A 19,080-nucleotide genomic window follows, 5' to 3' on the forward strand; every position below is an offset into this window, starting at 1 on the left:
TTACGTCCTCCAAAATCCTGTTAGTTCTTCTGAGTGGCAAAAACATGCACAACAGGTGATTTTAGCCTACCATCCATTTCTGGATATGAGCCCATTTTCTATCATATAAATGCTGAGAAAACTACAGAATGTAAAAAGAAAACCAAATAAAACATTTAAAATATAAATTATAGTCACCACACAAGATTTCATTCCTAAATTGAAACTCAGAGATCTACATTAATTACCATGTAATAATCAAAATAGTAGCAGACATTATAGCAATTCAAAAACTCAAACTGTGGTTTGAGTTACATGAGAACCATATAAAATTGAGGCAAAAAAATGTTCTGCATATTTCACTTACTACCACAGGTAAAAACCCCTCAACAACCAAGTATAAGCATTACATGGATTTGAGTGCAATCATGATAAATAATAAATTCTCAGTGTTTTACATGCAGTGTCAAAACCTGAATTAAATGCAACAACTATGCAATAACCAGACTGCTGAAAACCTAGTTTCTAGGATTTTTTTTCTCAAGAAATGCAAACTTTTTTTAGGAGAAACATGTGGAGCAACACACAACTGTATGTGTAAATATTACCTCATTTAAATAATTTTTTAAAAAGAAAGATCTTGACAACAGGTATTTACTGTGAATCCTTTCAGTATAATCCAATTCTAAGGCTGAAAATACTTGCACAAAACTGAATTACGCTAAAAGACAAAATCTTACGGACATGCAGAAATACAATACTTCACAAATTTTGTAAAGGTTTGCAATAATTCCTGGTGAGTTACACTACCTCTTTTTGCTGTCGCTCCAGCTCTCTCATACGTATATCTCTTGCTTCAGCTCGAGCTGCCCGTTTTGCTGCAAGTCTGGCTTCTGCCTACAAGCAGATGGAAAACAATTAAAGTTTAAAAAAAGTTTTCTGAATCATGGTTTGAGTACTCAAATCACTTCACAAATACACATTAAGATTTTAACATCATAATACGGAAGTAATCAAGAATGAAATTTCAAAAAGAATATGCACCTAACTCTGTAAAGATAGCATTACTAGTCGAAAGAATTAGATGATCATTAAATAAGTCACAGAATGGCTTGGGTGTGAAGGGACGATAAAGATCATCTAGTTCCAAAACCCAGATCAGGTGCCATCAACTAAAGGAGGCTGCTCAGTGCTCCTTCCAACCTGGCCTTGAACAGTTCCAGGGATGGGACATCCACGACTTCACCAGCCAACCTGTTCCAGTGGCAGGAACTCACCATTCCCCTAGTAAGAATTTCCTCCTAACATCTAAACTTACTCTCTTAGTTTAGAATCATATATTCCCCTATGTCCTAACGCTATCTGCCTGCATAAAATACTCACTCTCTCTGTTTTTCATAAGCCTGTTTCAAGTACTGGAAGGTCACAGTGAGATCTCCCCAAATACATCTCTTCCCCAGGCTGAACAATCCCAGCTCTCTCAGCCTGTCTTCATAAGTGAGGTGCTTCAGTCCTCTGAGCATCTCTGTTGCCATCAACAACTACTCTCAGTCTGGACTCACACCTGAAATTGCCCTCACTGACATGCAGTATGTTGTATTTGGACTTGTTGAAGAGATTCTCATAGGCCCAAATCTGTCCATGTGGCCCTGGATGGCATCCCATCCTTCTGTTGAGCCAACTGCACCACTCGGTTTCACAGATCTGCAAACTTGCTGAGGGCACACTCAATCCCACTGACTTGTCATTGATAAAGGTATTAAACAGCCCTGGGAATATGAGGGAATAAACTTTGCCATATAGTAAAGTTTGAAAAAAGCACAAGCTCAGTTTTTTCATGTTTGAATAATGAGCTGACAAAAATTCTCTCCAATTCTTTAAATATTAAACCACTGAAGACAGGTTTTCCACCAAAGAGTCTAGTTGTCTATGTAATGTTAATTTAAAGCTTTTTGAGAATCAGCAGCAGCTAAAAATTCAGAACTCCTAACAACCAACCAATTATAGAAGTTCTTAAAATGTAAAATCCAATCGAGTTTTGCTTTTGATTAAGGATAGAGTTTTTCCTTGCTCTTGCCACTGTCACAGCAAATGTTTATGTAAAACATTGGAAACCTATAAAACTGTTTTACTGTGCTTCAGGAAAATGAAACAGGTATATAACTTGGGAGGTTAACTTCAAATTATGATTAGACTACAGGCACAAAACTTCATAATGACAAGACAGAAGGCAGACTCACTATAGTTTTATTACTCAAAATAGTTTGTCTTAACTCCAAATGACTCATGAAGACTATTTTTTCTGAATTTTGCATATGCAGATAAAACAATTCCAAGGCTGTGTCAACACTCCTAAGTGCCATGATGTAATCTTTTTTCAGAGCAGCATAAAGCTACTCTTCTTTCTACCTGATGATAACACACAAGTAAAGAAAGGAAATTGCCATGCAAGAGGAAGTACTTCCATTTGTAGCCCATTATTGCTCAGTCACATATAAACTGTCACACTGACAAGTATGCAGCACAGAAAGAAAAAGGACTCAAAGAGCTGATAAGTTTGGGTTTAGCTTTGTCCATAAAATTGCGCAGATACATGCATTTGGCCTTTATGCTCTGGCAAGGCTTTACTGTTAAGTTACACATTTAATACAAAGACAATACTGTTAAGATACAAAGTTAATTGGTTTACTGATTCATGTTAAAAATCAATTCACATTTCACCACTCTCCCCTAGTCGTACACCCAGAGACCTAACTTTAAATTCCTACAGTAAAAGGAAAGCTCCATTTCTTATCATTTACTAAACCCTTGATAAAATACAAGTGAATTTGTCACTAAATGGGTGCCAGAAATAGAAGAAAAAGAAAATCTTATATTTTTAGATTGTTTTTTAAGAAATGGCTTAATATTACATTAATTTTTAACCTGAGCAACTAGATTCCTGTAAAAAGCACACAATCTCAAAAAAGACAAAAAACTTTGGCAAGTTAACTAAAAGGACAGCTCTCAGGCTTCCTTCCCTATACTTAAGAGCAAGAGACAAGAAATGGGATAGCTGAATTTTCTTGAAGAAATAAGATAAGAGGTATTTAAACCTGGTACACTTACACAAGTGGCTTAAATGGAAAGAATGTTATAAAATCTGGAGGGCAAACAGCGGTTAGGTAAAGATACAATAAATCAGCATGGAATTTATTCAGAGAATTGATCAAAAAAGGACATAGAAGACCACAGAGGAGATCTTTGTAACAAAAGAAATTGGGTAGGAAAACAAGGAAAAGGTCCTTGAGAATTTACTTGGATAAGAAAAATGGACTAATTAATAAATTATTAATTTATAACTAAATCTCTCAATTCTCTTTTGAATATGAACACTCATATTATTCATATTTACCTTCTACTCTGGGACAAATTTGTGATTTAAAACCAATCCTGTATTTCTTTGGGTATTAGCTCTGGTCTAAGTAACAAGACAAAGCAATCTGTTCACCACTGAGTTCTGGAATTCCTCATTTCAAAATAGATACATAAAACCATTACATGAACAAAAAAACCCCCATTGTTTTCTTGTACCTGCATAAAAAGCATTACATTCTAGAAGATTATTATCCTGGCTGTTTTCAAGCAGTTAAGCAGCACCTTACAGCAGTATTCACTTTGATTGGTTTATTTTATTGCATATATTTAGTAAATACAGAGGTAGCAACACAATCTTCTTCTTCCAGGAGGTGACACAGTCAGTTACCTGATCTTCACCTAAAAACTAATTATTATAAGCTATTTATAGTCATTTAAAAAGCCATCTCTACTTCTTCAATTTTTTCATCTTTGTTTTTAAATATGTATTCTACCACAATCTTTTCAAAACTTAGCTCAACTTTCAAGGATAACATGTAGTTCTTCAGTTATACCAAAAATATTTTCAGCAAGAAAGAGAGAAGAAAAGAAAGAGGAGACTTTAACTAAGTCTCTCCTTTCTGATGTATTTTTCTTAGTCTCTTTATAGCAACAACCATGTTTTTTCCCAGGCCAGCAGTATGATATTAACATAGAATTTATATGGTAGAGGCTTCCCTCCATATTGAGCAAGGAGAAGCATAACATCTATCTCCATAGTGTAGATAGGCTTTTTTTCCTTCCTTTGCCTGCAAGAAGGAATTCACTAGAAAGCAACAGTATTTTATTTTTAATTTTTATATTCTGGAGAATATTAATTAGCTCGGATTCAGCATAAAAGCTTCATAAGGTTAAAATATAGGTTATCTTAAAGTGTTATTCACCTCTGAAAAAACTGGAATTATTTTGTCATCATGGGCCAATGCATAATATATATTACATAGAACTCGTTTCTCTCTCTGCCAAGGGATACACAGTCCTGCAGTTTCCAACGCAGGAGGTCCGGTTGAGGAGCATTTTACTTCCTCCACCAGATGGCAGCGGTAAGGGCGCTGACTGCCCCTGCTGCAGGACCCGCTACTCCCTGTCTGCCACGGGTGTGCAGAACGGCACTAGGACACCCTGCCAGCTCTGGCTAAGCACCAGGGTGAGCATTTTAAAAACATTCACTGTAATTCTTAATAGATAACTACATATAGCAAGATCATTTCCCCTTTACTCATCAAGCAAACAAACAAAAAAAAAAAAAAAAACACAAAAAAAAAAAACCCATGGCAGGGGTTTGGAATTGGACAATCTGTAAGGTCCCATTCAATTCCAACTTTTAGCTCAACTATGATTCCTTCTCTTGCTCAATTTTTCTATACTCTCATTCCCATGCTTTTTGCCCTTATCTCCACGAAATCAAGGGAACAACATCACTTATGTGCCAAAAGCACATTTCTTATGGCTCCTCAGAAATCTCTTTTCCACTTACTTCTCATGTCTTTGCCCCAGCTGCCTACAAACAACAAAATCTTCCGTTTTAACATGACTTAAAGGTTTAAGAGTCCTTATTTCTGATGTCTCATTCTTCTTTCATTTATTGTACAGATTCACATATATATTATAAAATCTCTAGAATATCTTATATCCTATAAAATATCCTTAACCACTTTTAAAAACAAAAGCAAACAAGGCTTTGAATTAATACTAAGGTAGAAACAGCCAATTGAAAAATATTTAGTGACCTCTTACCAAAATAAAATTTAAAAATCACCTAGCATCTACAAAGACAATATCCATGAGGATGGAATTCTTTGGGACTTTGCTTGTTTTCTTAACAGAAGCTGAACTTACATTAAGAGTAAAGCATGTACTAAACTTAAAATAGATTCATATGAAAAAGACTGTTGTTAACTGTTTCTAAATTCATGATATAGCCCTCAAACATTTAAAAATATTCAACTCAGCTTTTTCTATCATGGCAATTCAGTAACATTACATCTCTAGCAAAGTAAGAACAACTGCACTCTACTCACAGTTGAGCTACTACAAAGTGAATTTTAAATCAAAATTAATCTTTATTCTCTCCCATGAGAAAACACCTTAAGAGTTTTCCACGCTCTTGCTATAGAGCGAAAATAGCCACAAGAACAATTCCTGAGAAAAAACCCACCAAACCAAAACACAGAGACAGCATTCTATAAGGCAGAAACCCAGTGAACACTGTTGCAATGCTGCTTGTCCACAACCTCTAGTTCTCCGTGACCTAGTTACACAGCCCTGAAGAATGGAAGAGTTGCTGATGGTAACACCCAAAAAAAGACTATGAATGGTAAATCCTGATTGTGCCTTCAAACTCCTGTTTAAGCAGGTTGAGGACTGTGAGATGATATGTGTCAGACTCTTATCACTCTGCCATGATATTCATTGTATCTGAGCATGAACCACAGGCAATGCAACAACACAGAAGTGGCTGAAACCTCTGTTCTCACATAACCAAACTGGTTTTGGAGAAAGAGGTCTCATGCAATCCTAAAAGGTGGTGATGACAGGTTACTGCTAAATATTTAAAATTAACCATTTGTCTGAAAATACAGACAAGTGAAGCAGTGATGCACAACTCAGCTAATGATATTCTGTCCGCAAAACAATTTAATAAGGAGAGAATCCCCGCAACAAAAACACAGGGAAAACATCTTGAGATCATATCAGCTGTATTCAATGTAGACTGTGAACATAACCTTGAAAATATGAACCTCAATTTCCATTTATATCGTTACATGGCAATTTCCAAGCATTTAAGTATTTTTGTTTAACAAATGAGAATATAATGTTGCCAGGAGCCTGAAGTTACACTAGACAATCATCACCTGTACTTTGGGAAGCTCAAACTTTGCATAAGATACATGAAACTGTCTTCTACACCAGGTGACTTATTCTTTGTCAATCTTAGAAAGCTAACACTTTCAGAATCCATTACAAAAGCTAGAGAAAGAACCAAAAGGTAATATAAAGGAATGCTAAATTTTCAGGAGATATGCTTTTTTTTTTCTTTTAAGTGATAAGCTGACTTCTAATTAACCTTGGCCAAAATTAGAATACACTTGTCACTACTCCATTTTAATGTAGTTGGGTGCTTTTAAACCCACAGTTCTGTTATTTCCTTGCAGGGAACGCATGGACAATATATCTAGACCTGCTCCTGCAGCTTTTGAAAAAAGCATGTGTGTTTTAAGTTTTGTCTCTTTACATTATCAGTAGTAAAGAAAGTGTTAGGGAGGGGGGGAAGAAGTGTTCTGAAGGTTTTTTTATTATTGTTCTTTTCATTTCTGTAAATATAAGGTTTTTTTACACCCTTTTAAAGTTCTGAGCCTGCTCTGCCTTCCTCCTAATCCTATCTCACAAGGAAATAAGTAAGTATATTCTAGTAAGTGCACTGGTGTCTAGCCAGCACTAAACCCACTACATTAATTAGTGCATTGGCCAAGAAATCTCAAATTGGCGAACCAAAACCACCACATAAAATTGGCATTAAAACTAAACCCGCCACAGCATGATAAACTGTTGTACCAGGATAAGACTGCCAAACTGATCAACTGCGAGTGATCTTACTTCAGACACTGTGAAATAGGGAGAGTGCATTGCTTCCAAGAAAGGATGCACAGATAAATCCCTGTCCCTGGATATGTACATCACCTTTACTCTTCCTCAGTACCAGTGAGCAAGGAAATTCAACACCAAGAAAAATAACACATCATAGCATAAAAAGTAGGCCCCTAAGAAAGAGGTTTAGCAACTCAAAAGTTATTGGAATAGGGCAGAAATTCACTCTAGTATTGATGTTTTAGCATATTTGTGTAACACAGAAACATTGCAAAAATGCTTGTCTCAGTGCATAGTGTCACACCAAGAAAAAGATGTGGAAAAGCTCTCTATGTAACGGAAGTTAAGTACGAGAAATAAACGGGGAGAGGACAGCCAACAAAAGAAAAAAGTTTTCTGATGTGAAGGGAAGATGAAAAAAATCACAGAAATATCAAAGAGGAAGCAGTCTGACTAGATACCTCAGATGCTTGCTTACAATAGCGCCCTTATCTTCCATTAAATATTTTCACATAAAATGACATCAGATTCAACCAGCGCAGAAAAATGACTACATGGAAATGAACTTAGTGGATCAGTGCCAAAGAATTTTTTAAAGCAAATTTCCTAAAAAGCAATGTTTACTGGTACTAAAAGGAAGATTTTTTTTTTTTTTGACACATGCCTTAGAACAAGGAAATCACAATTTTATCAAATTAAAAGTGGTAACAAAGAATAAGAGATTTCCCAGATTTCACTTTCTGAAATCTCAACTTTAAGAGAAAAAACACCTTGAAATGTCATACACTACATTAGAGTCACTTTACTATAGTTCTTTGTATTACAAATTCCAATACTTCCTAGTGCCATTTTGTGACAGCTCTCAATCCTAGAGCACTTTTATGCAGTTTCACCACACAGACCATCCTGAGTGCAGCCTCTTGTTTCTGCATATTCTGTTTACCATCCCTTAATACCTAGAACATCTTTAGGAAGATTTTCCACAGAAGGCACATGGATTACAGGATACAATTCAATTCCAGTAAGTAATGTCTTCTAAAAAGCTGGGATGTAAGAGAACTAAACCCAACAGTAATTTTAAGTAAGATATTATGTATTACTTGTTACTATTGAGATCTTTTTCTAGGTTAAACGACAAGTTGATGTTATGGAAGCATGCATATACTGAAAGAAATTTAAGGCCATATTCTTTCTTTTTTACTCACTGTTTTCACCAAAAAATGAGTGATGGAACTTGATGAGTGAGATCATACATGATCCAGAGTCCCACACAGGGCTTGGCTGATAGAATGAGATCTTCCATTAGAACTAGAACATGACTGAGAACATAGCTTTCTGAAAAGTTACCAACTAATTTTTTTTTATGACAAGGCATATATTTTGCCTACAGTCCATGATAGCTACACTTGAAAATGCCTAAATTAGCTTTCTCTTCAGAGACCTATCACCTACCTACTTTGTCTTACATACACATATACAGACAACTATTTACATTACAAATCCAATTAAAATCTGCATTTTGCATTCCTTCATGTCAGCTAGGGCAAGCAGCTTTGTAGATAATGTAGCCCCAAAGAACCTGGATTCACTTGTATACAAACAGTATTAATGCTTTTGTTCCCTAGTCACAGCATTTCCACCTAGAAAAACTCTGGCCCAAACAGACTTCTCTAAGACTTGAAATTCCAACTGCCTGAATCGCATGGGACAAAATTCCCCTTTGTATCAACTTCTTGTTAATTGCACTTTTTGCTGGTTATCTCCAGCCCTCTTTTTTTTAGGTGGTGGAATTCCTGGTACATATAAGGCTTATTTGGAAAAAATTTGACTTCTCACATTTGAAACAGATACTATTACAAATATATTTATTTGTGACTACTACCCATTCAATACTAATACACTATACTTACCGTCTTAAGAATACTACACACTGTAACAGGATAAATGTGTATGTTTTTTAGTTTCACACTTGAGATAGCAGCTGTATTTTTCATTTATCTTTAAGCATGTAAGTATCTGTAGAAATAGGTGCTAGGCTCAAGTGTAAATCTATGATGTTACACTAGTCATACAGCTAATATCTCACTATGCTGACATTTCAGTTAATGTGATTTTTTGATTAATAATTCTCTTATATTAATTGTCATATTTTTGGCTAATTACACTTTTTAATGCACATCTATAAAAAATTAACTTTTTCTAGATAATGAGATTACTTTAATCCCTATTTCTGAATTCAAGACACTTTAAAATGAGCAAACCTCTCTGGCAATGTTGCTTAGAGCTTCATCTTCTGCAGAAAATCTGTCTTTCACTGGAGTTCTCTTCCGTCCTGATCCAGGAGTTCCCATTTTTATTCTCTGAATCTGTATTTGAAAACACAGATAGGACAAAGCTCAGTTTTAATAATTACCTGAAATTAAAAACAATCAACCAACCTACACACCAAAATGTCGTAAATATTCCAATCTTCAGCTACATAATACTCAAGACATCTATGGGCAATTGGCATGTAATGGTAAAACTTTATCACAAAAGCTTATGGCAGCATTACAGAACATCATTGCATCCTTCAAGGTGCACATATCTACTGAACAGAACTCATCAGTTTACCTATAGCTTCAAAGTCAGGCACAACTGTAAACTGCTCCTGGCTCAAAAAAGAATGCGTGTATTCTCTGTCAATTTATGTAACTCCTGAAAAGATATATCCAATAAGTTACAGATGTTGAAAAAAAACGCCTACAGACAACAAAGTGTTCAAGAATTAAATTTGCATGATCATTAGAGTTCCCCTCAACACAGAAAAGACTCAGCAGACAAACTTTACTAAGTATCCTAGTGGGTAGATGTGACTTACATTTTAATGCAGCTGCTCTCATGCAACTGAACTGCTGTCCTCTAAAGCAAAAGTTTTACTATAGCAGGAATAGATGCCTTTACACAAAAAACACTCTTTTGCCTAACAAGATTCTCAAACTGGGAAATGAAGAAAGAAACATACTACTATCATATACCCTTACTTTTCCACCAGAAATCTCTTATGATTTGCAAGCATATAAAAATGACCAACAAAACATAACATAGCCCATACAGACACAATCAAAAAATGTTACACACACACACACACAAAAAAAAACCTCAAAAAAGACAACTATATAATTTTTTTTAATATCCTAAAGAAATCCTACTTCCAGACATCCATATCCTCTAAAATGTTAGACTAGAATTTGGTGGTAGTCCAGCGATTTGACAAGGTAAGTATGCTACACAGGATCTGAGAAAACACCTTAGTTATAATAAAAAACTTCTATTTGCAGGAAGAAGAGATCTAAAAGGTATCTAGTATTGGCTATCCTTTTAAAACTCAACTGGTACAAGAACTACCTTTCTTACTGGATCTAACTAGCAAAGACTCAGTAATTGATTATAGTTTAGTCAAAAAGGAAGGAGGAAAAAAACTCCAAAGTGATAGCTACTTTTATACAAGCAGGGTTTTTACTTTATTACTTTTACACAGCAATCACAAATCCAAAATATATTGGGGTATTTTCTGGCACTAAAAGACACCAAGTAGCACCCCAAACTTTTTTTTTCTCTTATATTTTAGCATCTACACCTTTTCATCACCCTTCCTTTAATGACTTTATACTATTACTGCTTTCTTTTCCTTGCAAGCAGTAAGATTTTTCTACTCTGCTTCAAATTTTACAGGTATTTTACTATTCTTCATCTGCTCAATATTGCCACTGCTGTTCTATTTGGTAAGAGTCTGTATTTTTAGTCTTAAAAACAAACAAGTAAAGTTATGACTTGTGCTCAAGTAAATTTAGACAAATATATGCACAAAGTTTGGCGATCTCTGTAGCAAAGGTTTAAGCTCAGAACTACAAGTTGCAGTCCACATTCTGAATGTCTCAAAATATCTGCATCTTTTTTCAGTAATTCTTATTGGCTGACCTCACATATTAAAACCAGACAGGGCTCAAAGTAAAAGTAGCATGAACACAAAATAAAAATACCCATACTACAGAAGATTTTAACAATGTTATACACTAGCCACAAGAAAAATCACGAAATGTTTTTACAATAAACAGGTTCAAATAAGAACAGAAATCTTATTTATCTACTAAAAGTCACTAAGTGTAAAATTATTTTAATTGACATATTAAAGTCCATATTTCATTTAAAAGTATTTACCAGAATAACTGCACATACCATAGTCCTGAACTGCATTTGTTGACATCCTCTAAACAACGTACCATTTCTAATACACAACAAACTTTGGTTTGTTGACTCAATGAAATGCTCTGATTTGGGGAATGTAATGGTTTATAGCTAAAATATAGCTAATTTTAGTATACCTATGTTCAGTTTACAGTAAGTACTAATTTACAGAGTAGTAATTTCATAAAAATTAGATATGCTGCTTTAAATGAGGAAAACACTACATCTCAGTCACTGTGGAGGAAGGCAAGTGTGGCATCCCTGCCAGTGACCTACCATGCTTCTCACCTAGAACAAGCACAGGAACCCTGACTGAGCCCAAACACAAGACGGAACAGGACAGATTACCCAGATGGTAAACCTTTGCCTACAAGGAGGAATTAAGAAAATCAAAGCTCAGCTGAAGCCAAAACAAGCAAAGGCTGATAAGGACGAAGAGAAAGGCTATTCTAAAGACATCGGAACACAAGAAACAGTCAGAAAACTTTAGGGCCGTTTAGTGACACAGGTGAGAGTGGTGGGTGCTTGCCATGCCCCACCCTTGACAGAATGGTCTGGATAATAACAAATGTGAAGATGGGAATCTGTGTGCATGAATCAAATAAGCAAAACTGTCTGACAGGGTACAGACTCAAACCTGGTCACATTACAGAGCAAGAGGCTTGTCAGTTGCATTAAGCAGAAACTAGAAAATTACACAGAAGCACTTGTTTTAAGTAAAGGAGTCCTCTTGGAAATAAAACCAAAATCAACAGTGACATTTGAGCAGTAACTTTGGAGGAATAACAGCTTCAGTCAACCCCCAGTTTGATGCTGTCAGAAGTCACCCCACTGACTGCATGATATCTGTCCAGGCTAAACCAATACAGCATCCCCCCCAGTGGATGCAAGATCCTGCACTCCAGCTAGCAGGTGGTCAGTACAGGGAGGGTCAGTACACACTTAAGTGTGTGAATGTGAGCTTGTTAGGTATGGTCTCACTGGCATATGCATCAGGACATAGCACAGCACATATTATAGAACAGCACAGATACACACAAATCTAGAGTGTCCACATCTCCAGGAGAAAACACGTGCAAATAGGGGATGCTGGAGTTGAGGAACAGAACAGTTAAACACCAGCCTAGAGAGGCTGTGAAATGTCCATCCCTGAAGATGGTAAAAACTTAACTAGACGAGGCTCTGGAAAACCTTTTCTAATTGACAATACTTTGGGCAAAGGGTGACCTCCAAAGAATCTTCCTAAAATAAAATATATGGTTCTACACTCATTATTGTTCTCAAATTTGAAACTACACCTCAATATAAGTTTTCTTTAATTAGATGTTTTAATATTTCTTCAAGGGTCTTGTCACAATTTCTTCCATTCCATTTAACTTTTAATTAGGCTGATGTATGTCAGAGTATTTAATTTCTTGTTATTAAGTTTGGTACTACAGAAACCTAGATATATTGCTAATATGCTATTAGTCTAATATTATAAATATCATTATGTTACTTCTCAGGAAAATATAAGATATCAATATTTCACATAGATGCAGAAATACTTTTGAGATGTTTCACTTCAACAACTTTCTGATTACACAAAAAGTTCTTTTCCTGCATGGGATAAAGAATTTTGCTGCAGCACGGTATAAAGAATTTAATACACGTCGTCACATTAGAATTTTCATAAAAAATAACTAAAGAGAACACCAAAACAAAAACAGATAAAGAACAATTTGCTATTGTCTTTTATGGTTTGAAAGATAGATACAAAAGGAAAGAACACTATAATATCTGCTGCATTTACAGTTAAAAATTCCTGAGGCACATATATTACATGCCTAATTCTATAGGCATGGTAACACATTGTATTACACAACTGATGAAGTGACATCCTCTGGCATTTCATTCCAAAACACGGAAGTGTCTAAGTCTAAACAAAACAGAAGACCTCAGATTAAATCCTTCAAATGCCCTCTTATTTGTCTTCACTTCAGGCATATATACATTTTTCTCTTCCACAAGTCTTTGCTGTCTAGTGTTCTTCATTTTACCTTCTGACAAAAGGTTCTCCTTGTTTCTTTTTCGTTTCCTAGAAAAACGTTCGATTTGTCTTAGAGAAAAAAAATAAGCTACAGTACAAGTTCAGGGCCTATCACTCACTTCCTCCAATGGCACCACCTGTTCTAAATGCCTGGGTGTATGCCAACATACTTGGCATTACATACATAGGATCCAGATATCTTAGTGTGAACAGGCTATAAATAACAGACCAAAACTTCCCCTTTTCTTTCAAGCAAGACTACAAGATCACAAAAATTCGCCTGTGTAGACACCATCTCTATATAATTGATTCAACAACAGAGAAGAACAGCACTGTTCTAGAACTAATGTCTTTGAGAAACAGAATCTGAATGCAAAAGTTGCATTCATAATTGAGAAGGAGCAAAATCATATTGGAAACCACAATCTTGTTTGCTTGATCTTCAATCTTTGTTCAAGCAAACTTCAAAGGATACAAAGCAAATAGACATAGAAAAATTTTAAATTATGCAAGATAGACACAAGAGTCTTCTTCAGAAGAAAGACCTCATACAAGGGTACTCTTTGCAATTAATGTTTGACCATTGGTCCAAAACCACTCATGCAAGAAAAAGGGCTGCATGATCACAGGGCGACCATGACCAACAAAGGGGCATGTAGGAAGAGAGAGAAATATATTAGGTTTTATGCACTAATAAAGAAATAGATTGAGTTTTAAAGCAATAATTTTATGGACTCATTTGGAATTTTCATTCAGAATAACCTTGTTCAGAATATTAACTGAAACAAGAACTATTGCGAAAAAAGAGCTGCTACTATGAGTGAAAGAGGCTAACAATAAAGGGAAAATGCAAAGACTGAGAAAAGCATATAATTACAATCTGCCAAAAGATTACAGTGCTTACCACTATATTGGAGGCAAAGTTATTCTAGCTGATGAATAGTGTTTCTGTTTTAAGAAGCTGTTCATCTCTAATCATGGCCCACTTTAAAAACTGTTAGCACAAAATTTCTGCTCTGAGTGGACAAGCTTATGTCAGCTTTTTCAGGAAAAAAACTTACTCTTTAGACAACTGCATGATCCACCCCCTTAATGCAGTATATTTGCAGTTTACTTGCCATTTTAAAATCTGAGAAATACAATTTCTTACCAGTTCATGGTATTTACAATAGAATTGTAATTCCTTAGAGGGAGTTGAAATCCCTCCATTTGTTGGTGTTATGAAGTTGGAGACCAACAGAAAGTCCCCAGTTTAAACAATCAAAAAGCCATTATGCAGCTTGCAAGAGTCTGCAAGTGCCGGATGAATCCATGAAGTGTCACAGTGCCTGACTAGCATTGTGAAGCACACATAAAGCATTGCACGACAGTCAATGTACTAAAGGCATCCTGCAACCCTGTAGAACTACAAGACATCTCCAGACCTACCAAGATATCTTTGGTGACCTTCAACAGTCTTTGCAAATTACCAAAACAATGTCCTGCAATTTCAAGTGGTGGCAACTTGTTTTATGAAGTTTGAGTTCTCTGCCAGTCAGTTGCCAACAGCTGGAACTGGAGATACCATTACTGCAAAAAGTACATTACATACACAATACCATCAGTTACAGGCAGCATCTGGAAAGCTCTTATAATGGTGACTCACCAGAGGATCTCTAGGGGCACAATAGAAAACATATATAACTTTCAGAAAAGCAGTGTAACACGGATTGACTTTTCTAGAATCAGTACTACTACAAATGCTAAAGATCCAGGAATAAACTAAGAATTCATACGGAACTTTAAAACATAAGGGGATGACAGCACTAAAATGAGCACAATAAAAAATTATGAAAATGCATAATAAAAAAAAAAAAAAGGATCTTCCAGAAGTGTTTACTCTAAAATGAAGCAACCATCATTTTTATACTGTCAGCTTTTTCAAAATAAGTATCCTTTCTGTCATTTTGGAAAAGAATTATTCATTGCTCATTAAAAAACCAAACACTGCTGCTATATTGAGGCTCCACTTTTTTTAAATTAAATGGAGTGCCCCATGTTAACAACCCACATGCTGTAACAAGCTGCAACTATTTAAAATATTTTTCCCCCACCAATTTATTACACTCCTACACTCTTTCCTACTTGTGCTACAGTTACAGCATAAAGCTTACAATGAAGAAAAGCTACTGCAGCAAAGGAAAGAAATTGTCCTGGGTACCCCTTAGAAGAAACAGCAGTTGAAGGAAACTACCAGCTGACATCATTCCTGTTGACTAGTTCTCTGCTATGGTAGCGAAGTCAGTAGGCTTAGAAACACTTATGTCCACCTGACCTTTCTTTTGTAAATACCCCTTCACCTCTTCCCTTAAAGCAGATCTAACACTGCTATCTTAGCTCAAGGAAATGTGAACTTTAATATCACCTTCACAAGCAGACAGTGTTATTTACATAAACTATTTTGCAGGGCACATAATGCATAAACACAAACTGTCCTTTACCTACAATTACACATTACCTAGTTTCCAGATATTAAGATAATAAAATTTAATTATTTTCTCAGAAAGTAGTTATAGCATTTTTTTGTAATGCTACTGGACTACACTAAGTCATTACTATCACCACACATCTTCACATTAGGATCTTATAAACAACAACACAGTATCAAATCTATTCGTTATTTCTTATCCTCTGCTTACATTATATACCAGAGCTATTCAATTATGTATGATACTGATCTAGGTTTTTTTGGTACATGCACATGCCAACTTGTGTGCTATGTGAAAATCTAGACCTCAATAAACTCTACAGATCCCTACTACACAGAGTCTAAACAGCACTTTCTGAAAGTTTACATGTATTAAAATACCGTGCCATCTTCTGAGAGAATGAGACTTTAAAAAAATCTCCTCTGGAGTCAATTCACAAGAAATACTGGTATTTAGGTCAACAAGCTACACCTGACACATTTCACACAACCGTCTTCTATTCACAAGTTTCCAGTTACAGCCAAGAATTCAGTTCAGGTAAGACTGACTTCCCAGTAAGCTAAATACCTCCAAACCCAAGTAACAGGGAACAATAGGAAAATTATGTCATGTACATCAAACAATTTTGTACTGCTAAAGCACCTTTTATCTATTCTTACATCATTACTAAGCAATTACATTAACCAAGGAATCAGATGTATATAAGAGGGTAACTGTTTCTGGGCCGCAGTACATTTAATTACCTCATTTCACAATCAAGACACAATGAACGCTTAAAGAGCTCAGACAAACATTGATTTAATATTTACACTTGGTAGCAAACCTCCTGCCCCACATCTCTAGAGATGTTTCACCCCAATAATGATACTTTGAAGGGAGAAAATTGATCCTACACCTTCGTCATTTTAAGCAAAAAATGCCTGTAAGGTCTCTTTAAAATGCAAAAATCACTGAGTATATCATATAAAGTCAACACAGTACTACTTAATCTACAAAATATTTTTATTATCAGTGAAATACATAACACTGCCCTTCAAAGAGTCACGCTAGGATTTAAACCGAAAAATCACTTAAAACACATTGAGCAGATCACAGTCCGGAGCTGTTTTCGGGCTCCTCCCAAACTCATAAACGTGCTCATCTCTTTTATCACCCTCAACAACGTCTTTATAATTATAGCAACAGGGTATGCTAAAAATAAAACAGCGTGCTCCAAAATAAATTTAAAAAAAACCAAACGACTAAGCATCAGCAAGAGAGACCGACTCCCAACGCAGCTCGCTGAAGAGGGGGCACGCCCTACTGTTCCGGTACCATCGAAGCCGTGGTAACGTGCTCCGAGGAAGTAGAGAAAAGCACCGAAATACACACCGCTGTGATTTCAGCACACCTTCCTTTTTCCCTCGTTTCGCCGTTTCCACTCAGCCCCCAAGGGGCGCACGGCAGCTTCCCGCGGACCAGGAGGAGGGATCGCTCCCGGCGAGCAGCAGCAGCCCGCCGGAAGGGCTCGGGCCAGGCCGGGCACGGCTTCCCCTGGTCCGCCCGCACCAAGCCGACAGCGGCCACACGGAAGGGGAAGGGAAGGGCCACACGCCGCACACCGCCGCCCTAAGCTTCTCCTTCTGCTCGCCGACCAACGAGTTCCGGCTGAGCCGCTCCTCCAAACCTGAAGAACCGGGTTCCCGCCCCGCTTCGTCGCCTGAGTTTTGTGTCTATGACACCCTTCCTCCTCCCGGCCCTCGCCCTTACCCTGCCTGGGCCCCAGGGAGTCTTACCTGCGGGCCAGCCTGCCGCACAACCGGGACGCCTCAGGAGGGAGGGGGGAATTGTTTCACTCTTCCCTCCACCGTTTCCAGGGGTGTGAGGGGCCCGAGGATCCCGGAATCACTTCAGGCTCCTTCCTTCCCTCACTCCCTACGCCCAGAGATAGGGAACGAGTGGCAAAAGCCGCCCTAGGGCAACCACAGTGCCCGCCACACACGGACCGTCCACGGGCCGCCACAAGGGAACTGCTAACTCACTTAACCCTCTCCACCATCCCCTACCAACCGTTCCCCGTGAGGGGCTGGGAGAACCGGAGCTGCAGGCAGACAAGCCGCTCCGCTCCAGGCCGCCCTCCTCTTCCCCGCCCCGCACTCTTGCCTCCTCCCCTTCAGCGCCAGGCGCTTACGGCCACATCGAGAACTCGGGTGAGAGACTGCGGTAAATTTCAAACCGCCTGCAGGGCCCTGCGGAAGGAAGAAGGGGCCGGCGCTGAGCAGAGTGAGAGAGAGAGAGCGCCCGACAGCCGAAGCACAGCAGACACCGCGACCCACGCTGGCACCGACAGCCACCGCACTCGCCCGGCCCCTACACAGGCCAGGGGGCGAAGCGCGCAGGCGCCGCGGAGGAGAGGGCGGGAGGGCGGTACGCCCGCGTGCGCAGAGCGGGCGCGGCTGCGGGGCCGCGGTGAGCAGTGGTGGGCGGGGCCTCGGTGAGCAGTGGTGGGCGGGGCCGCGCGTCGCCCCGCCCCGCCCGGCTGCGCTGCCAGGGTCCTGGCCGCCTTCCCGGCGGCTGATGGACTACTCGGGTTCTGGGCCGGCGTGGGTCATTGCGCCCTGTGGCGGACTTTCAGCCCAGGGAAGGCGAGGAGACGATCCGAAGGAGCAGCGCCCTCCTCTCGCCCTGGTCTCCTTTCCTCAGCAGGCAGCGAAGGGAGGGAGCGTCGTTCTCTGTAGTGTGTCGTACTGCAGTGCCCGCTCTCCGCCTCGCCCCCCCCCTTACCATCGGGCAGGTCGGCTGACTCAGTGCTGTGGTGGGTAGAGGTAGGTGTGACACCGCCTGCTTTGTTCTTCGTTCCCGGGTTTAGCTAGGGCTTATTTTTATTGATCGGCCTTCCCCAGGGAACGGGCATGCGAGAGCTCCGGGAGACCGTGGCCGCCGCTAAAGAACGGCAGCGCGCCTCGCCTGCATCAGCCTCGGCCGGGCCGCTGGGAGTCGCCGTGCTTGTTTGTATGCCCGGTTTCCACCGCTTCCACATGGCACAAGAGCGTTTCGGAAAATTTACTGCATAGGTATCAGACAAGGTTTATGAGAAAAATCGTTTGCAAACATTGGCACCTTCGCTTAGACTGGCCTAAACACGACCAGACTTCTGTAATATCAAAATTTAAATACGGCATAATCCCTAAGGAAAAAATACAAGTAAAAAAGAAATTTCTGTACCGTTACTGTACCATATTGTGGTTTATACACAAACAGTCATGAAAATTGATGAGATTCTGCTGTGAGATAGATTTGGGATCACACTGGTAGTAGTTTGCTTTCCAACACCTCTGTAGATAAGTGCAGGGTGTCTCTTAAGAGTGTAGAGATAATTAGAGGAGATGGCATTTTGTATGTTGGAAATCACAT

At 38.5% G+C, this 19,080-nt stretch overlaps 1 protein-coding gene across 12 annotated transcripts in view; it reads right to left on the reverse strand.

Annotated features, from left to right (window-relative positions):
* The window catches only part of LRRFIP2 (LRR binding FLII interacting protein 2), a 55,133-nt gene extending 37,066 nt beyond the window's left edge, over positions 1-18,067 (reverse strand). For 5 of the 12 annotated variants that reach the window (XM_084215845.1, XM_084215852.1, XM_084215844.1 and 2 more), the window contains exons 1-4: positions 17,463-18,067; positions 9,225-9,329; positions 790-876; positions 71-121 (exon numbers count right to left, since the gene is read on the reverse strand). In XM_084215845.1, the coding sequence (XP_084071971.1) occupies positions 71-121; positions 790-876; positions 9,225-9,314 (228 nt within the window). In that variant the 5' untranslated portion in view covers positions 9,315-9,329; positions 17,463-18,067. Of the gene's footprint in view, positions 1-70; positions 122-789; positions 877-8,168; positions 8,245-9,224; positions 9,330-9,576; positions 9,613-17,058; positions 17,306-17,462 lie in introns of those variants that run through there. The other 7 variants (XM_084215847.1, XM_084215850.1, XM_084215849.1 and 4 more) reach the window with 7 other exon arrangements.
* Between the last annotated feature and the right edge of the window lie 1,013 nt (positions 18,068-19,080).

Source organism: Fringilla coelebs (assembly GCF_963513975.1).
Source record: "Fringilla coelebs genome assembly, chromosome: 1".
NCBI lineage: Eukaryota > Metazoa > Chordata > Aves > Passeriformes > Fringillidae > Fringilla > Fringilla coelebs.